We start from the raw sequence: 22,119 nt of genomic DNA, 5'->3' as shown, positions 1-22,119 counted from the left end.
GGAGGGGGAATCTTCGAGGCAGTGTTGAGTCCTGGCAACTGCCTGGACAAGCCCCTGAAGTTTTCTTGGCAAGATTTTAGAAGCGATTTGCCTGTTTCCTAGGACTGAGAATGACTCATAGAAAGCATCAAAACAAAGACAAGCCAATATACAGAAGTAAATAAAAAAGATGCTGCCATTAGTACTTTGCAAAACAAAACCCCTTTAAGAAATAAATCTTTAAAAAACCTCTAAATCGAAGAAAGGACTTGCATAAATGCTTGCCCTAATATTGTAGTCATCAGAGGAATTCCATCAAATCCCCATTTTCTGACGTTCCTTGCATTCCCTTCTTTTAAAAAGTTCATTTAATTTATACCACTGTTTTTTCAGTACCACATTGTAGGAAGTTAGCACCCACCCCTCTCCTAGAAAAATGAGATATTTTAGGACATATTAAAAGGGCAGAATATTTTCCCTAAAAGGGAGGCAGAAACTCAGCCCCCCCCCCACCTTTGTCAATGGGTCATTAAGGCCTGAGCCAGTCTATTCTACATAACAAAGATCTACCTCCTTCAGGCAGAGCCATAATAGGAATTGGCCAAAGCCCTTTCATTACATCATCACCCAACAAGGCTCAACCAAGCCTGGGACTTAGGTCAGCCTGCAGAGTTGCCCCTGCATGGCCCATGGGAATCTGACAACCAATCAGAATACAAGCTCAAATTCAAAAGCCCAGAGAGGGCATAGAACCAGGACATTCTCAGCATCTCTTCCCTCCCCCCACCCCCTAGGACCTCAAACCATGTGGCCCTGTCCATCATCAATAAACCTTCTTTCCAAGCAACTTCCATGAATCCAATGTCTTTTTTCCTCACTTGGAACTGAACCCAGATGGACATTTCTTCCAACAACATAAAGGCATTCTTAAACCGTTCAACCTTGTCAGACTTGTTCCAGATAATTTCGCACAGAGAGGCTGCTTCCCCAACATTAGTTTTGTAGGTTGATTTTTTTTTGGGGGGGGGGGGGGAATGAAGTACTGAAACCTGTGAATTCCCCACAGAGAATTCATGTTCTACAGAGAATCAGCTCAGATATACATTTGACATTTGAGTAAGAGAAGCAAAGTTAACAACAGTATTTCAAAGCAGAGGACCTGCATTTCAACCATTACAAAATATTTGCTATTGTCAGTGTTACTGCTTTCTATCTGCTTCCACATCAGAATGGAACTTCTATCCAGAAAAGTGCTAACTAGATGAAGTTCCAACCTGTTTTTGCAGCTTCCAAATATGGAAAGTAAGCAGTTTTTCATGGACTTTTTAAACTATACTAAATTTACGAAATATCCTCTTCTGTCAAAAAAACCACCCAAAAAAACCAAAAACAGCCTTGCCCTCACTGCTCACATTACAGTATCACTGCCAAAGCTTTCAGACAATTTTTTAGGACTGGAGTTTCTAGATAAGACATATCTGTCTGTCTTGAACAATCACACCAGAATTCTGTCATAATGAGCTGCCATAACAGTCTATGTGGAAAAAAGAACATAGTTTTGCAAGTTTACATGGTATTTCATGTAATATTTGGTGAATCAGTCTCTAGAACAGCTTATCATAGAAATATTTTCCTGACGATAAGGTGAAATCTTAGTCATGGCTCTGCACGCTAAGTTCTGATTCAAATCTGCACTTATGACTGTAGGAAGTTACCACCTACCCCTCTTCTAGGAAAATGAGATATTTTAGGAAATATTAAAAGGGCAGAATATTTTCCCTAAAAGGGTGGCAGAAACTCAGCTCCCCCCGCCCCCACTTCTCAATGGGCCCTTAAGGCCTGGGTCAGTCTATTCTACATAACAAAGATCTACCTCCTTCAGGCAGAGCCATAGTAGGAATTAGCCAAAGGCCTTTCATCACATCATCACCCAGCAAGAGTCAACCAAGCCTGGGACTCGAAAGACAACCTGCCCCTGCATGGCCCCATGGGAGTCTGACAACCAATCAGAATACAAGCTGAAACTCAAAGCCCAACAGAGGGCATAAAACCCAAGCACTCTCAGTATCTCTGCCCTTTTCTTGCCCAGATCACAAGCCATGTGATCCTGTCCATTATCAATAAACCTTCTTTCCAAGCAACTTCTATGTATCCAGCGCCTTTTTCCACACTTGGAACTGAACCCAGATGGACATTTCTTCCAACATTACTTTGGCAAGTAGCAAATATATTTAGTTTGAACAGGAAAAAAAAATCATCCCTTTCTTCTCCTATTCCATCCCAGCAGGAACCATAACTGGTCATACACCTTTCTTCTGTTCCAAACCTACAGCAGCAGCTTTATTTCCACCTCATGCGTAAGCATGGTCAGAAGACGGATTTGGGGAAAGTTCAGTAAGCCATGCTTAGCTTAAATTAAGCATGTTGTATGAACATGTTTCTGAATGAAGAGGTTCATTGGCTGGATGTTGCTCAGTTAGCACTCCTCTGAGGGAGGTGGGCAGTTAAGAAATACAAAATATAAGTCAATTTAAAAAATCCCTAGAATAAAATAACTCATTTGCAGTGTGGTTGGGGTGTGTGTGTGTGTGTGTGTGTGTGTGTGTGTGTGTGTGTGTGTGTGTAAGATCACTACTTCCATTCTCTGTCCTTCGGCTCATCACAAGAGACCATCCAGGCAGAAACCCAATATTTTTATTTTATTTTTGTTACATTTGTTGTATTTGTGCTGATAAATAAATAAAGAGAGACTAGTATAGATCTATTTCAAGCTATTTAGCTCTCATCAGCTAGCCAGAAAATCCCAGTAAGGGTTTCTGTCGTGATGGACTCTTGTGACGAGCTGATTGACAGATAATGGAAGCAGTTAGCTTCCTCCCATAATTGGGGCACACCAGGGGTTGTGACACTAAATATATACCTTCCTCCCTGGCTTCTGCTGATAAGGAGGAGGGCCTGTGACTTAATGGCTAAGACGTCTGCCTAAGATGCAATACACCACAGGTTCGAATACCAGTAAGGGTATGGCTAGCTGATGAGAGCTAAATAACTTGAAATAGATCTATACTAGTCTCCCTTTATTTATTTATTAGCACAAATATAACACACACACACACACACACACACGTGTGTGTGTATACGTATATATACATATACATACACATACAAACACACACAGATATATATATGATTTCTGTGGGGATAGGAATGGATTTCCTGAGGGAAAAATGGCAGACTACGGGAATCATTTGCACTACTCAGGTGACCCTGAGGACACAGATAAGCCTCCAAGTGCTTCAACGACGCTCTAAAAGGATGCAAATGATTCAACGACCCTCTAAAAGGATGCAACGACCCTCTAAAAGGATGCAAAGGATGCAAGGAATATAAACCCTTCCATTCCTCACTATCCTGTCAGAGCTGAAGAAGCTTCTTGGATGAGAAGCGAAACGTCCTCAAAGGAAAAAAAAAACAAGAAAGTCCAGTTGCTTCTTGAAGGGGGGGGAAGCACCTCTGGGTCCCTCCCGGAGCAGCCCTCGACCTGCCGACCATTCCTTCCCCTTCCCCCAAATGAGAAGACGAACCTCTCGTACTGCCTTTCTCCCCTCACGCCGCGCTCAAGAAACCCCCAGCCGGCGTCCTGGCGCCGCCCCTCCAAGTTCTTTTTCTTTCTTTCTCCCTCCCGCCCTTTCCGGGCCTGCCCCAGCCAATCCGCCGCGGCGCGCGCTCTCCCCTCCGGATCCTCGCGCGTTTTATACCCTCGGCCACCTCAGCGCAGCCGAAAGCTCCGCCCCTTCCCACCTCGACAGCCGGAGGAAGGAAGCGGAATAAAGCCGGCGCTGATTGGCTGGGCTCTCTCGCCCCAATGGGATGGCGTTTTGGATCGCGGCGGCAGCAGCGGGCGCCTCGGCGGCAGGCGGAGGCGGAGGCGGGTCGGCAGCCGAAAGCCGGGTAGTCTGAGGGGGCTGCGTGTTTCCGGAGGACGTGGCGGACAGGCTGCTGAGGCGGCTCCGGCTCCTTCTCTTCAGTTCTTTGTCCGGCTGGCGCGGCGGCTCTTACCGACATCATGATTTCCCTCACGGATACACAGAGTGGGTGAATTGGGGGGAGAGGAGGGGGGCGGAGGTCAAATATTGTTGCTCCTGTAGTAGTGATTTTTGGTGTTATCCTCCCCATTTTCAGCCTCCTTCCTAGCTTTTTACCCGTCGTTCTGACCCACGAACCCCTCATTGCTCTCCCAACGGTGATGGTTAATATTAAATGGTTTTAGCATCGCCTGGATTGGGGCGTGGAATGGGAGACACCCCCCCTTGGAAACACCCTGTCTGGAAGGTTCCCCTTTCTTCACCTAATATAAGTAGAATAAATATAATCTAAAATGAATGGGCACAAAGGCAGTAGCGGGAAAAGCTGCATGGGTGCGACCTGGCAGTTAATTCAGGAATAGTTGAGCTGGGCTTCAGGGTGTGTGGTTTACATACATGTATGTATATATGTGTGGTGTGTGTATGCATAGATAGATAGATAGATAGATAGATAGATAGATAGATAGATAGATAGATAGATAGATGATAAAGATATAAATAGATATAGCTAGATAGATAGATGTGTGTATGCATATATATATGTGTGTATGTGTGTATATATGTATGTGTATGTATGTATAACAATTGTGGTAGTAGCAAATAGCAATTGCAGTAGTAGCAATTAATATGTGTGTGTGTGTGTATCCATCATTATTTGCTACTACTGCACTCGTTATTTTGGGATGGAAGAGTGTTTCACAACCTCTCACGCAGTATGATTCCTACCACTGTACCTGTACCCTTGTCTTGTTATTTTTTTAAAAAAGTGGAGGTAGTAGTGGCTTTTATATGAAAAAAATGTATATTTTATATGAGCATCAGACATGCTCTAATTGCAGAGTGCCTCCACCCTGAGGGCCCTCCAGCTGTGTTGGATTTTAGTAGGTGGATTTAGGATGTGAAACTCAAATTCACTTGGCAGTCAATGGATAAAATAAGGAAAGCTGGCATAAAGTCATCCCTGCTGAGCTGTCAGGAAAATATTATTTAAGATAGAATGTGTTATCTTGCCATATGTTGGTTCAAAATGATGTGCAGTGTACTTGAGCTTCATTGTTTGCCTGCAGGCATTTATTACCCAACTATGTAACAACATGAGTCCTAGTGAGTGTAGGGTTTGCTCTGTTTTTATACTCTAACCAAGGAACTAGTAAAATAAAACCACACCCTTACCAAGAGTAAACTACAGCAATTCCCACACTCAGTAGTACTCATGATGTTACATAGTTGGGTAATGAAATATCTGTAACCCAAACTCAGAGCACCAAGGACTATTGTTCAACCCTGAGCCAAATGTATTTTCTTCTGTAGGAAAATAATCTGAACATCAGTGTTGGAATACTTGGAATTTCTTCTTTAATTCAAGAGTCGAATGATATGCAGCCTTGTTTTAAAATCCATTAAAATGTTTGCATTTAGCCTTCTGAAGAGGAGGGATGCTAAATTGTTTGGCTAGGTGTAAAGGAAGCAATTTCCCACCTCTACCAAGCAGTTATTTTGCCCGTGTGAAATAACTTCTCACCTGTGGCTACTAAGTGAAATATTTAAATACAGAGCTGCATTAAGGCACAGGCTATCATTTATTGCACATGTAAGTATTTGGTGTTATGGAGATTTTAATAATGGAAGAAAAAGTTCCCGCTTCCACAAATTATATAAAGTCTAAACATAAAAGATAGTTGGACCAATATGTGGCAGACTGAGTGATCAATGGCTAATTGTCATGACTATGCTACATCTAAGACTAGATTCTGTAAATAACTTGTGAGAAGCAGCAATAAAATGGTTTATCTAACACCTGTTCTTTTTGTGAGCACTTCAGGAATGCTTACACTGGCATGTGTTGAATTCTGTTGGCTATATTTGAGTAAGTGCTCACAGAATTGATACTTTTATGATAAGCAGTCTTATATAGAAGCAGCCTTTTCCGTGTAGTGTATAATAACCCATACCTCAGTTGGATAAATTAGTGCTGCTTTGGTTAAGTTGTCTAAAATAAAATGATTTCATTGTTACTCATAAAAGTTGCACAAGAAAACGTTTAACATGTTTACACAAGTAATGTGAATATTATGCAACATCATGGAACATAAAGAAGCAAATTCATAATTATGAGAATCAATTTAGTGCCAGATGTATTACAATTTTAAAGCAAAACTTTTAGAAAGTTATACAGAAATCTGTTACATGCTTGGAACTTTTAAGCTGTTTATTTTAATCTATATTGAAGGCATCATTATCTATGTTGTAATGTCTTGCCCCATAGTAATTGGCCTTCTTTGGAGCTCCATCCTCCTGTACTGTCCCCATGGAGCAGTTAATTTTAGGTACTGAAAGCAATTTTGCTGTTCACTCCCTTCTCTCTCTTACTATTGGGTTAATGTCAGAAATCTGAAACCTCTTTATCTCCTCAATTTAAATCTGTCAAAAAATCTAAGTCACTACTTAAAGCATAAATATGTTTTATTTCTCTGTTGATTTGCAGAAATATTCCAGAGTCATGAAACAGTCCAGTTTATGTTTAGTTTCTGTTGTCCAAAGTGGATATATGTAGCTTAAAAGTATAAGTACAAATATAAGTATAATTATTGTCATCGTACTTAAATACAACAAAATTGGAAAAAAAAGAATTTTAATGAAACAATAACTTGTATATTCTTTCAAAAATTAACAATTCCCGAACTTCAAAATCAAGTTTGAAGTTCACAAAGGCGAGAAAATGAGTTTGGCTGCATTTCTTTACTAAATACTGAAATAAAGCTTCCTTTCCTTAGCAGCCTGTTCAGTTTCTATGCTGATTGCAAAATAAAGGTGGATTGCTTTGTTCCTCTTCCAGCTCTTTGCTTTCTCAATTGCCTCTATGTACCTGCCTATTAAACATTTCCTGGTAATCATATTAATTCTTAAAAATAAAATCAATGCTCATTATAACAGTTTATTCTGCTTAAGACTGCTGTCTGAAAAATTAAAATAATTTATAAATACTGTGGGTTCTTGGTGCTCTCTAAATCTCATTATTTTCTCGCAGACGTCTCATTACCCAACTAGGTAACATGATCAATGCTAGAAGGGAATAGGGTTTTCTCTCTGTACTAGTGATTTGTTTTGTCAGTGTTGGTGGGAGTGTTTTTGGTGGTTCCTTGATTTTTATTGTTTACAGTTAGTTTGTCTAAGTTGGTAGTTCCTTGATTGGGTTTTCTTTACTGCTTCCTTGAGCTACAAATTTTAAAATGTTTCAAGAGTTTATCTTACTTTGTACTACTAATACATCAATAAAGTAATATATGATGGTGTTTTCATTGTAAGGTCTTTAGATAATGAATTGCAGTGCTAGAATAGGTGGACCAGATCTGTGTTAAAATCAAAATACATTATTAAAGCAAAGATTTAATGTTAGAGTAAAACTGATGTTTCAGTTTACTTGGTAAAAAACTAATTTTTTTGCATTTAGTTAATTATGGGTCTATCCTTTTTTTTTAAAATAGTCTTCATGGAAGAAATATAAGTGGGTTATTTTAAAAAGTCTCTAAACTGAGTGGAAAAATGATTGCATCTTCATAATGTGCAGTTATGGATCCTATGGCCAACATTTATGTTTGACATTTGCAAAATATTTGAAAGGAATATTCTCAAAGATGCATTTATATAAAACAGAGTTCACCTTTTTAAAGCACCCGTGTCTTTGTAGGGCTTAATGGCTGCTTTGAACAGTGACAGCTGACTCTACAAAATATTTCCAGTTGTCTTTGCATGCACAGAAAAGACGTCTGCTAAGATTACTGGAGAAGTGAATTGGCAGGGATGGCATTGTTTATAAATGCAATAAGTAATTTGAGAGAGAATGTGTTAATTGAATTTAATACTTCCTCGTGAATTCTGCTTTGAATGGGTATTCTGGATCTCAGCACCACGGAGTGTTGGGAGAGTTTCTTTACATTAGACAATTAACAAATGTTTTAGAAACCTAGTAGATAAGCCTACTGTGGGAGACAAAAAAGGGAAAAGGACAGTTGTGGCTGCAAATGTGATAGCTCAGGCCTGTCAAACTCGCAGCCGGTGGGCCAGATGCGTCATGTGCTGGCCATGTCCATGCCTAGTTTAGCAAAGGGGGGAAAGTCCTATATGTCATGTGATGATGCAAGTTTAACACCCCCGTGATAGCTGAATCTATAAATCAGTTTTGTATCAAATATTGGCTATTTTTAGAGACAAAAGTGTCAGTAATCAAAACAAAAATATTCTTATAGAAGTCCCTTCAAAATAGCATGTTTCTATCTCAAAAGAGGGCAAATGTCAGGTTTTTTTTTAAAAAAAACACCAATAAGTTGGATCCAATTTTAAAATGACCTTGGCTAATGTTATAACTCTGTATAAAGTTTCAATGATTATTTTGTTTTCTTGCTAACACTGAGTAATTAATATTCCTCTTCTTTTTTGTCTTGCAGAAATTGGGATGGGTCTTACAGGTTTTGGAGTATTTTTTCTTTTCTTTGGAATGATCCTATTTTTCGACAAAGCACTATTAGCTATTGGAAATGTAAGTAGTTTTGCCTGAATAACATTTACACAGAATAATAGAATTCTGAAAGTGCCTATGTTTAACACAGACAATTCATGTAATTCCCTTCTGGCCAAATTCACACAACGGCCTTGGCAGAAATGAGATTGGATAGCTCGAGATTCAACAAATTGTAGAAACTCATACATAGAGTAGGCAGACCATTGTTGTTTTTTAAACATTAAGTTGTGTCTGACTTTTGACACTTTATAGGCAAGTGCTGTCTATGCTACCCTGTCAAGCGCAGGGTTTTTTTTTTTTTTCAGTTGTTGGATATTCAACTTTGTATCAAATTTGATGTTATCAAGCAAGCATGTTCTTTGCTTGCCTCTTCTTCTTGTTCCAAAAAGCATTCCTAGCATCATTGCCTTCTCCAATGAATTTACACACATGACATGGCCAAAGTAAATCAAATGTAATCTTGTAATTTTAGCTTCTAGTGATGTATCTGGTTTTATACGATTTAAAACCTCTCTGTTAGTTACACTGTCTCTCCATGGTGTACCCAATAATTTATGCCAGCACCACAATTCAAAGGCATCAATTCTTCTTTGATATAGATTGCCAGAGCATTATATTATAAAGTTTTAATATGGTTTACAGGTAATCTTTGACTCACGACCACAATTGAACCTAGAATTTCTGTTGAAAAGTAGTATCCCATATTACAACTTTTCTTGCCATAGTTGTTAAGTGAATCACTGCAGGTTGTGGAGTTAGGGGTTGGCTTCCCCATTGATTTTGCTTGTCAGAAGGTTGCACAAAGTGATCATATACATGACCCCGGGACGTTGCAACTGTTGTAAATACATGCTAGTTGCTAAATGTCTGGGTTTTGATCACATGACATGGGGATGATCCAACTGTCCTAAGTGTGGAAAATGGTCATAAGTCACTTTTTTTCAGTAGTTATAACTTCAAATGGTTGTAAGTCAAGGACTACCTATACTTGTTCGGTTACAATCCGTTAGTTGAACAGGAATTGTGTTTTGCTATTGTAGGGTTAATGTTCAGTGTATTGTGTTAATCTAAACTTCGGTTTGGGAGAGGAGACAAAACTCAATGTTAAAATACAACAGTGTGGGAAATGTCACCAAGTGAGATATTCATTACTTAACTAAAACACTTATTGCTAGTTGTGTATACAAATTATTCTGGAGATGAAAGATTCTATTTTTACAATGGTAGGTTTTGCACATACCTATTACCATACTAGACGATAACCTGGCATTGCCCGGGTATTTATTTATAGGGGGGAAATGTCTGGACCAAATGTAATTTCTAATGCTGGATTTTCCCCCTTACCAGAGGGAGCCCCCTTGTGGAGTACTGTGAAGCCCTTACCATGGCAACTCCACTGCGCTGTACAGTAGAAGCCAATATGGAAGTACGGCACAACAGGCTGTATCTTAACAGAACACACACCCCTAGGGGTGTCTTATCCCCACAGTATTTTTCTCCAGAGAGTAAGTCATCTGTGTACCAAGTTTGGTTGAAATTGCTCAAGGGGTTCCAGAGTTATGCTGGAACATACAAACACACAGCGATAGATGATAGATAGATAGACAGACAGACAGACAGATAGATAGATAGATGAGAGAGAGAGAGAGAGAGAGATGATAGATCTAATCCTTAGCAACAGAGGCATGAAAGTCAGCTGGCTGACTTTGGGCCAATCTCTCTCTCTCAGCCCAAACCACCTCACAGCGTGGTTGTTGTGGAGAAAATAGAAGAAAGGAGGAGTATTAAGTATGTTCATTGCCTTATTTATAAATGTAATAAAGGTGGGAGAAAAATAAATGTTCCTCTCTATCATGTTAGTAATACCCCTAAGTGTTTATACTGTAAATTATTTATCTCCCTTCGCAAACAGTTATGTTTTTCGATTGTGCCAACATTATAAAGATACCTTTAAGACATTCCTATTTCCTACCAAATTGTTGGCATAGATATTTGGAGAACATTTATTTTGAATCTGAGTATTTTCTCTCTGAATATTTCCTATCTTCAAATACTTTTGTTTTCATTTTTTGCAGGTTTTATTTGTGGCTGGCCTGGCTTTTGTAATTGGTTTAGAACGAACTTTCAGATTCTTTTTCCAGAAACACAAACTGAAAGCCACAGGTTTCTTCTTGGGTGGTGTATTTATAGTTCTCATTGGCTGGCCTCTGATAGGAATGGTCTTTGAAATTTATGGCTTCTTCCTTTTATTCAGGTAATTTTTAGTTAATTACATATCAAATGTATCCATCGCAGGGAGGCCATTTAAGTTTGGTTCCAAATATGCTTTTGGTTGGCTATCACTAAGAAAAAAACAAATTCTGCCAGAGGAGTTTATAGACATTTGTGATTTAAGATATGTGAGGAATAGTGCTTGAAATCTCATTTAGAAAAAAATATTTACTGTACTTTTGGACTACACGCACCATGATTTTGAAGAGGTACATTTTTTAAAAAAAGTTTTTGCACTCTGCAGGCCTCCTAGACCCTCTGCAGGCCTCGTTTTTTGCACTCAAAAATGGGGGGGGGGCAATGCAGAGCTTTGGGAGGCTTGTAGAGTGCTCCTGGAGGCTGGGGGGGGGGCAAAAATGAGCAAAAATTGCCCGTTTTTTGCTTGTTTTTGCCCCAGGAGCACCTCTGCACGTCCATTTTTGCAAAGGGGGTAGGGTTTCGGTAGGCCAAAAATGCTATATTCAGTCTATAAGACGCACTGAGATTTTCACCCTCTTTTGGGGGGAGAAAAAGTTGTGTCTTATACTCTGAAAAATAGGGTAGATAGAAATGTAGAAGAGTGCAAGCTTTATGCTAGCAATCATTTCTAGTACAGAATTGCATTTCATGGTGGGAACAGGTTGTTTCTCTCCTATTGCACTGTTGGCATTATGTGCAAGAAAAGAAAATACAGGTAGTCCTCGAGTTACGGTCACAATTGAGCTCAAAATTTATTTTGGACAATTTTACAAATTTTCTTGCCACAGCAATAGCAGTAGACTTATATACCGCTTCATAGGGCTTTCAGCCCTCTCTAAGCGGTTTACAGAGAGTCAGCATATTGCCCCCAACAATCTGGGTCCTCATTTTACCCACCTCGGAAGGATGGAAGGCTGAGTCAACCCTGAGCCGGTGAGATTTGAACCGCTGAACTGCTGATCTAGCAGTAGCCTGCAGTGCTGCATTTAACCACTGCGCCACCTTGGCTCACAGTTTGAATCATTGCATACGTTAAGTGAGGAACAGGGTTATTAAATGAATCTGGCTTCCCCATTGACTTTGCTTGTCAGAAGGTGGCAAAAGCTGATCACCTGACCCTGGGACACTGCAACCGTCATAAAGATGATTCAGTTGTTAAGCCTCTGAATTTTGATTGTGTGACCATGGGGATGCTGCAACGGTCGTAATGGGCATAATTCACTTTTTCTCAGTGCCGTTATAAGTTTGAATGGTCACTAAATGAACTGTTGTAAGTCAAGGACTACTTGTAGTAGTTCCCTACACTGCTGCCTTGTGAATTCTGGCACACAACCCCAGGTGAATGCATCTTACTGCCAAAAAGAAAATTTGTATAGAAATAATTGTTCATTTATTAGACTTACAGGCTGTCTCCTCCTGTATATCTGGGCATCTTTGCAAGAATAAACCCAACAAAACTACATAATATGTTGTCCAAAAGAATGCCTGGAGATAATCAACATTTAATGAAACGGTCAAAGCATCCCATAAGGGGCTTACTGCTCATTGTAACCCTGGTGTAGAACGGAGCCAGGTTTTAAGGGCTCATTTAAACATGTGGGGCAGGCATAAGAATCTCAGGTGAAGTGGTGTTCCAAGGACAGGCACCATGACACAGAAGGATTACTCAGTGGGATCAATGGGATTTAGAGCGTGCCAACTCTGTCAAACCAGATAGGTAGAAACTACCACAGAAAGATAACCAGCTTCTGTAGAAATCTGTTTAATTCCCATTGCCACTGTAAGTTTGAATGGTCAGTAAGCAAGACTCTGTAGCACTAACTACTTGAAATATGTAAAGACTTAGAGATGGGCGCACTCTTCATTCTGAAAGGGACGAATATATGTGATGTGAGGAATTACATATTTCTTCATACAAAAAATAAGCTAAAAAATCTTAGGAAAGTGTAAATGCAGCCTATTTTGGAAATATCTTCTAATCTTGTAATGTATGTGTTTGTTTTTTCCCAAAGGGGCTTTTTCCCTGTGGTGATCGGTTTTATTAGAAGAGTGCCAGTTCTGGGGTATCTGTTGAATTTACCTGGTATAAGATCAGTAAGTATGACATAATTTCACATAATAAACAGCAAGTTCTCTTTTCCTTCTGTTTCTTGGATTCCATTTAAAGAACCTGGACTAGCATGTACAGAGATGTGCATTCTAAATATGGGTCACTAAATGCTTATATTTGCCTTCAGGTAACAATGATAACAGGATTCGAATAAGGATTCAAATTCAGGATAAGCCAAGCCTTCCCTATCCTTATATTTATTCTCCAGATTTTTTGGACATCATCTCCCCATGTTTCAGGTCAGAAGAGACATAATTTTCCCCCTCTACTTGAATTTGAATTAGGACAGTTTTCATACAATCACTCACAGGAGGGTTTTTTTTTTAAGTTATCTTGCAGCTTATCCAGCAAATTGAGTTTGAAGTTAAAAGCTGGTTTGGCATAGAAATTGACTGGTCCTTTAGTTTCAAGAACAAGAATACATTGTTGATATGCATAAATTGTCACGTAAAGCTCCCATCAGATTTACTCAAGTCTCTTTGGTCTCAGTATGAATCACAGGTTTGTGAAAAACTACTTATCTCTTTTAAATTTATGAACTTCTACATTTTCCCCCCATTGATGTCAGTGATTCATGTAAGTCTTCCTGGCATATAAAGGAATTCCGAATGAACAAATAACAAAAACAATAATCCAAAATGGGCAAATACTTCTTGACCAAACCACAGCTACCATTTATGAAGCTCAATACAAAAACATTATTTATCCCAAACTTAACAAATAGGTAGCTATACTCTCTCCTCATTTAGAATGCAGTGACTGTATTCTGTTCCGATGACTTGTTTGTTAATTGAAATGTTCGCTGTGAACATGTGACCCAGTGAGAGAGATACAAAAATCCCTGGTTGCTGCTGTGTAATTCAAAGTTCTCTCCTACAGTGTCTTGTGCCTGGCATTTTTGTTGCCCCTTGCAGACTGGAGAGATCGCTTAAACTGTCTCTTCTTGAGCTGCTTTTGTCTGCAACATTTCCCTAAAATGTGTTAACCTCAAGTTAAGAGACTCTGCTCAGTGACCTTAATTAATTGATTAGAAACCCTTTTGTACTGCAGCTTGAAACTGACCAGACCTTCATCAGTTTTTCACTCGGAAGGTTTTTGTTGTCAGGTGCCCCAAATTTGGAGGGTATTGGTCAGAAATTGAACTTTTGGCCACCACATATTACTGCCATGAGTGGTGCGATCGCCTAGAGGTAGAACTCTCGCCCCACAATCGGGAGGCTTGGGTTCGATCCTAGGTAAAGGCAGATATTTCTCTCTAGGCACAATGAGAATATATGTGCTGAATAAAATTCCACATTGGCAATAGGAAGGGCATCCGGCCAGTAAACACTCAGCTCTATTCAGTTGCCCAGACTCCACCCTGCAAGGGATTATGGGGTCATTAAAAGGAGATGATGTAGTATTACTGCCATCTTCGCAACTGGTCACTAAGTGAAGACTATCTGTAATGATGTTCCAATTCCAGTTTGAGGCAATAACCTAACATTCTCTAAATCTATTGGGGCCTATGAATGAGAAGGACAGTTAGGAGAGAGCAAGAGAGAGTATGTTTTCCTTGAAATGGGCTTGTGGTGTGTCTTGTTAGGTGCATTAATTACCCCCCCCCCCCAAAAAAATGGGGAACTTTTAGAGGGTGCTTGAGAACAATCTTCACAATGCCCTTTCAGAAAGCATGAAGGCTTTCAGAAAATGTTTCACTCTAGGAAAGTTGTTTCAGGCAGCTGAGAAAATAAATTGAACAGGAAAGGCATCAAGAGCTTATCCACATGCCATTTTATTTTGAGCATGCTTTTGTCCCTATTTTGTGCACCAAGATTGTCGGGAGCATTAAACTAAACCAAGCAAATATAACAGATTTATTGTTCAGGCTCATTAAAAGGAGGCCATTCAACTATCACCTCAGCTCCGCCTATTGCTTTTGCTAGCGTTTCACACCCTAATTTGGATGTAATGGTTTCTGGAGATACAGAGTAAGGATGGGGAATCTTCCCAGATAAAATAGCAAGTTGACATTGTCGTATATTGCTGAGGTGAAATCTAACTGCGGGGGGAGTTTCCAGAAGGGAATGTGGGCATATGGCAGGCCTCACCAGGCATATCCAAAACTGCCTATTGCCCATATCCATCTTTACAATAGTCGATGCTCATGAAATAACATGGCAGCCTCCTTGTGGATGTTGACACATTTCTTTGCAGCTATGATTATTCTCCTATCTCTCTCTAATTTTGCATTTCTGAACATGTGTAATATTAAGCATGCAGTGGCTGGCATTTGTTCCAAGTGCATTACAAATTGAGAATTCTAAATAGAATACATACAGACATAGCTATCATGTTTTCAGGATATAGCTGCAATTACACTTAGGCTAGGAGAAGCATGCTGCCCTTTACTCGGCCTGACAGTGTGCCATGCCAAAGGTTGGCACATTTTGCTTTATTGCTACAGGAGCTTCATCCCCGCATCGTGCCTCTAGTTTCCAAGGCATCAGTATGTCTAATGGATTAAAAAAATCTTAGTTAATACAGCTGGGTTTTCTTCTTATTTTAAATCTACTTAAATAAGTCTGTTCATAATTTGGCTTGACATCTTGCTTATTGCTTTTCTGTATCAATATCATTTATAAATTGGACTTTATGGAGTTAAATCCTTTTGGAAAAGTTAATTGTTGATGTTTTCTTCAAAGCCTGCGTAGGTTCAGGAGACAATTCCCAGTAATGGTTAGTTGAAAATATCATCTTCAGTCTATTAATGCATGAATGGCTGATTATTTTTCAAAACAATATTCTTTTCCTCCCCACTTTGGGTTAATGAGCTAACAGTTTTTATACTTGCATTATTTCTGATTTATTTTTATTTATTTTTCATTCTGTTACATCTTCATGTTGCTCTGTGTTAACATAATAACATACCATGGCTAAATGCGGTTGTAATGCAAACGGTCTTACTTTGTGTAAACTACATAAGGCCTTGGTTAGTATTGTTTGAATAAGATTATACTACACCCAGTCACTCACTTAAAATGCAAGTGTTGAAGTAGCATCAATGTGTTCTATTCTTAATGAATGTATTAAATTTTGATTTCTTTTCCTTACCCCAATTCCACCTTCCCTTCTGTCTCCTTTGCCCACAGCTTGTAGATAAAGCTGGAGAAAGCAACAACATGGTATAATGATTGACAAAGATCCTGAAGACTGGTTCTAAATTTATATTATTTATAAAACCTTCATGAAGATCGGTCAGTCCAGCACAACGATTTTGTTGTATACGAAGGCAACATTTGTAATGGTCTTTGAAGTAAGTTTCCAATTTACACCATAGTATACAGTAAACCTATTTAATATATAAAAGAAAAGAAAACCAGAAGCAAATTTGCAACCTAAGACTTGGCATTGATGTACCAGGAATGCTGTGAACTCAACTGGCGAAAAAGTCATGGAATGTTAGAACTCTTCAAGACTTCTTCACATTTTTTGGAGTACAAGCTAAATGCAGCAAACTCTCTTTGGAATTAACAGTGCCTGTCATTTTTACCTCCTTACGTCGGAAGGTGTAATAGAGTGGTCATGGGTCAGTTGGTAAGGCGTGGCCCTTCTCTCTTCCTGTCTGCCAAATTTCCTACTTCCTCCCCTTTTTTGGAAGGAAAAAAATATTATCCCGACTGTTTTCTTCTATTGAAAGTGAGACAGCTTCCTTACGCTTGATTGACACAGCGTTTGAAATGAATCCTCGTTTTTAACAGTAGCAGAAGATTTCATCACATGGTTCAGCTGTATAAATCTCTGTAAATAGATGCTGAAATAAATCTTTGTAGGAAAATGTTTCAAGCCAAATGTAAATTTTCATTACCTACATCTTTTACCTTTGGAATATGCAAAAATAATAATCTTTTTTTTTTTTTGTACGGAACTGTACAAAACTGAGTTAAACCATTCCTGGATTCTTTAAATGTTTGATTTGGCAGAGAATGTGGAAACCAATTTTACACTCCTTTTTACTGGTTCTCTTTATCCCAATTACTGGTAAGTGTTGGAAGCAAGAAGTAATATTTTTCTCATTGAATAAACTATGTGCACATAATATGTAGCTTCATAGTGAGTTGCTTTGCTTCATGATGTTCACACAGTTTATGAAACTCGAGTTGCCTAGCTCGCAAATTTGTGCAAAGGCATTTCAATCCCGAATCTTTTTTTTTTTTTTTAAGGTTATTGGTAGCCAACATATAAAGTCCTAAAGCATGAAGCATCATGTTTTGTTTACTGGCAATATCTGAGATCCAGGAGCTAGATTTAAAGGACTGAGCTTAAGCTCCCCACTCTTATTCTGAGGGAGCATCTTACAAAGCTAACTTATTGTGTAAATAACTTTTCTAACCATCAAACAAATCCATCAGTTTACTGGGAAGTCTTGGGAAATCATATTGGCAGCCTTGATCAAGTGGCACATTAATTTGTTATACTTTGACTATGGGAAACAATTCTTATTGTTACAAATGACAAGATCCAGAACTTTTATGGACATTGAACTGAACTGGCAGAAGAGGACATGTGAATGACTTTAAGCAATAGGAAAATCACATTGTTCCTTTTTCGGCCCCTTCTTGCAGTGGCTGTTGCTCACAAATTTGTCCTGACGTTACTTTTGTTGAAGCAAGCATGTTAATGCAAAGCTATTGATTTCTTTAAATCTGAGTGGTTCAATCAGCCAAACAAATACCTTGGAGTGAATAAACACTAGTTACTAATACCCAAGGACGGGAACTATTTTGTTCTTTAACTTAGTGCCCTAAGTGATTCTTTAAAAGAACTTTTTGATGAGACGAATCGATTTTGTAAATCTGTGAAAATCATTTTTAAATTGGCTCTTCAAGAGACATTTCTCTGTGAGCTTCCACGTTGTAGAGGAGTTAATAAAAAAAATATTACCATTAAGGATCATTCTGATCCCAAAATAGAACACTCCAATTTTGAAACAAATGGTCCTTGTGTTCTGGTGTAGTCTGATACAAAATGGGCCTGCTATGACGTTGGACCGCATCCAAAAACATTCGGAACATCCTGTCCCAGAGTTGCAGTACTATATGATGGAACAATTGACACGCTCCTGTTCCATTTCTTTGATTTCCTCTTGGGAGAAGTATCCCTTAAGAAAGGATGTTTTTCCCCCCTCTAAACCAAAGTTTCCCAACCTTTCGGGCTTTGTGGACCAACTGGCAGGGGGGAGGGGATGGTTCTGTACAAGCAGCATTCAAGCGCATGAACGTGCACAGATCCATTTGCACGAGTGGCTGGCAAGCGCATCTGCTGCTCGCACAAATGGAACGTGTGCGCCCACGTTTCCCGCGGTGCATGTAAGTGAGGCTTCCTCGTGCACGGTTGCCTACCACTTCCACTGCCCAGTTCTGAAGGGATCAGGGTCCGATAGTGGGCCACGGCGCGGGGATTGGGCAATCCTGTTCTAGGCAGTTGGTTGTTTTCAGCCTTAAAATAGATGTAAGTGATCTAATTGTCCCTACAACACTAGTAATATATGGGGTATTGTTTTATATTGCAGACTCTGTCTCTAATTATTTTAAATAGAATCCTGTTGAGTTGAGTAGGCCATGGTCAAAACATAAACCCTAAACATCTTTGCTGTGTATGTTCTAGTTCTCGTTTGATATTTTGGCTGTAGAAAAGAATTGTTAACTGACTCTCATATTTTAAACCATTTCAGTTGTAGTTTTTGGGCTGGGAGAGATGATTAAGATTTGGAGCAAAGCACACGTCCTTTTTAGAGCTGTAAATTTGGGTTCCATCAGAAGTTTGGCAACCTCAGGAGTCTTTCCAGAAGGATCAGACTGCCGGATTACCTTCCTTAGATTTTACAATGAGTCTCATTTGAGGATTGAGTCTCCCAACAAAACACTACCAAGTAAGGAGGATTCCTAACACAATAGGAATAAAAATCTTCCTATTTCTGTTTCTTTTCCATGTTGTGAAGGTAGCAGAGGAAAACATTGCTTCCAGTCATTTCGGGGCATAATGTCATCAAAACATTATCAGATACCCATCGTTTAATTCATCATATCCATGTGACATTCTGGTTAAGTCGTAATTTACTGAAATGTAGGAGAGATGTTGGTTAAATAGCAAACATAGTGTCATGGTGCTCTAGAAAATAAAGCGAAGACAATTTGCTTCTTAACACTGTCCACTTTGGATGGCATCTTTTCACTTTTCTGAGATTCACATTAAAATTCAAAACACTTAAAAAAAAAATCAAAGGGGTAATTTTTAAGTCAGCAGAGTGCAGTCTAATACCACTGCTGCTCTATTGTCTTGCTAGACACTCCTAGAAACCCTCTAGAGTTGGTTATGAACCAATGGAAGGTTGTAAAGTGGTAGTAGATTTCACTTTCACTGCTTTTTCACAAAAAAGGAAGGATCCGGAGAACTCGATTCGATTTAAACTAGTTTGCTGTCTTGTGCAGTTTAAAACATACTATTATGTTTACGTTCAGGCAGCCAGCGAGGAAAATATAATCCTTGCAACTTCTAAGATCTTATCCCAATGATGGCGAACCTTTTCGGCTCCGCGCCCAAACCGGAATATGCGTGCATGCGCAGACCAGCTGGACAGTGCACATGCACACGCCGGCCAACTGGTCTTCAGGTTTCCGGCACATACATGCACACCAGCCAGGTGGTCTTTGTGCGTGCCGGAGCACTGGAAACCCGAAGACTAACTGGCTGGTGCATGCGTGGTGGTTTTCTGGCCATTTTCAGGCTGTTTTTCAGGCCATTTTGCGGGGCGTTTTCAGTCACTCCAGCACCTGTGAAGACCAGCTGTGTGGCACACATGTGCATACTGGAAACCAGAAGAGCAGCTGGCAACGGCATGCATGCCCACAGAGAGGGCTCTGCATGTCACCTCTGGCACATGTGCCATAGGTTCGCCACCATGGTCCTATCCTTTAGCAGTTCCAAAATTAGTTTTTACAGAATTGGCATTGCGATAGAAGATGACTAAACAATTCTTTAATCTTAAGGCTGTCTTGTGTTTGTATACTTGGGAATCATTGTGCTCGCACTACATTGAGGCTCATTTCCAAGGGTAAGCTAAAACCGAGCCTCGTATGTTGTAATCATTTGCAGAAATAATATCTTCTGTAACAAATAAGATCTCCCCATTTAAGTGTAATTCTTGATTGCTTGAAAAATGACGTAAGGATCTGGTTTTGGAGAATATATTGTAAATATACTTGTCATACCTTGAATAAATGGGTACTTTTTCTACGTACTAATTGCCAATTGTGTCATTACCTGGCTATTAAAATGCAGTATTTTTCCCACTATCTAGGAAAGGAAATCTGTTCAGCTATATATACCTCTGGTACCTTGGTACTCATCATTAATTGGTTCTGGAGGCACAAGGAGTACCAAACAACTTTTCCCCCTAGGGAATAATGTAGTGAGTCACAAGGCAGCTGACACCAACAAGTTCTAGCTTGGGTGACAAGTACCAAAGAAAATATTGTAGGAAGTTAGCACCTACCCCTGTCCTAGAAAAATGAAATATTTTAGGAAATATTAAAAGAGCAGAATATTTCCCCTAAAAGGGAGGCAGAAACTCAGCCCCACCCCCCAATTTTGTCAATGGGTCATTAAGGCCTGAGTCAGTGTATTCTACATAACAAAGATCTACCTCCTTCAGGCAGAGCCATAATAGGAATCCCAAAGCCCTTTCATTACATCCTCACCCAGCAAGAGTCAACCAAGCTTGGGATTCTGGACAGTCTACAGAGTTGCTCCTGCATGGCCCCCATGGGAGTCTGACAACCAAGCAGAATACAAGCTCAAATTCAAAAGCCCAGAGAGAGTATAAACCTCAGGCACTCTCAGCATCTCTTCCCTTTTTTTTCTTCACCCAACATCTTCAAGGTGATGTATAGGTGGCTTTTCCCAGAAGGGATGTCCTTCCTCTGGCAAGGCCAGAGGTTTCGGATTGAATCATTGCAAGATGCACAAGACTTTATGGAAAGTCAGTTGAAGAGGGGAACTCAGAGTAACGAGGGTTCCGTGCTGGTTGGCACCGTTAGAGGCCTTAACACATCCCAGTGTATTTAATTGGACAAGAAACATAACATATAAAGACATTATGACAGAAGATGGCAACATGAAAACTAAGATGGAATTAGAGCAGCAGGGCAGGAATCTGGAATGGTGGGAATATTTACAGGTTAGAAACAGGTTTAAAAGCGATAGGGTATGGTTTGGGATCTACCCAAACCCTCGGGCTAGATAAGATTTTGTTTGGCGGAGATAAGAAAATGTTATCGAAGATTTATCCATTTTTGACCTGTCAAGATGTTAAAGAAGAGATAAAAGCCTTCTAATAGCATGGGAGAGAAACTTTGGCTATGAGATTGAAATGGGCAAATGGTGGGATCTATGGAGTAAGACTATTAAACTTACAATATCTACAGCATTTAAAGAAAACATATACAAGATGGTTTATAGATGGCACTTCCCCCCAACGAGGTTAGCCAAAATGTTTCCTGGGTTATCTCCACTGTGTTGGAAATGCGAAAGAAGGGATGGCACATTCTACCATATTTGGTGGTCTTGTACTGAGGCCACGAAATACTGGAGAAGGATTCAAAAATGAATCAAAACAAAACAAAAGATAATCACAGAATTTGTTAAACCAGAAGCAAACCATATTTTCAGGTAGCATGTCTATCTAATCTAGAACCAAATTATTTAGGAATTGGCAAAAGATCTTCATGGTAGACATATTACTTTTCACAAGCAAAATGGATCATATAATTTCATGGCCAAGCAGCTGTGAATTCATATTCACCTGCACGACTATCTTGTGAGTGTGCCTCCTCCCATTTGTGATCAATTCTATTTGGATCAGGATTTTTAACATCTAGCTGCGGAAAAGAAAACTTCACAGCGCCTTTAATCAGCATGATTCCCCCCCCCTCCAAAAAAAGCAATCTGGGACACAAATGTGGATTTTGTTAAGGCGCAAGGCAGCCAATGCCAGCAAAATATCAAAGGGCAAACTAAATGCTCCATCCTACTCATGTTCATGTACTGGTCCTAGCAAAGCCCTTTCTATGCTTAACACACATGGACAGAGATGGTCAGATTCCGATGGACGAATCTCCAAAACTGCAGAAAATAGCTTCGGTCAGGGATTTCCAAAC

The 22,119-nt window shown here is 39.5% G+C and overlaps 1 protein-coding gene across 1 annotated transcript; it reads left to right on the top strand.

Moving 5' to 3' along the window:
• The first annotated feature begins 3,873 nt into the window (after positions 1-3,873).
• GOLT1B (golgi transport 1B) lies at positions 3,874-20,201 on the top strand. The gene is made up of 5 exons (XM_014063881.2): positions 3,874-4,070; positions 8,510-8,601; positions 10,659-10,837; positions 12,825-12,906; positions 16,054-20,201. Exons 1-5 carry the CDS (start codon positions 4,046-4,048, stop codon positions 16,090-16,092), a joined length of 417 nt encoding a protein of 138 aa, XP_013919356.1. The 5' UTR covers positions 3,874-4,045; the 3' UTR covers positions 16,093-20,201.
• The last annotated feature ends 1,918 nt before the right edge of the window (positions 20,202-22,119 follow it).

This window comes from Thamnophis sirtalis, unplaced genomic scaffold (assembly GCF_051295495.1).
Source record: "Thamnophis sirtalis isolate CommonGarterSnake01/CBP01778 unplaced genomic scaffold, rThaSir2_p1.2 scaffold_9, whole genome shotgun sequence".
NCBI classification, from domain to species: domain Eukaryota; kingdom Metazoa; phylum Chordata; class Lepidosauria; order Squamata; family Natricidae; genus Thamnophis; species Thamnophis sirtalis.
This window is presented reverse-complemented; position numbering and strand designations above follow the sequence as displayed.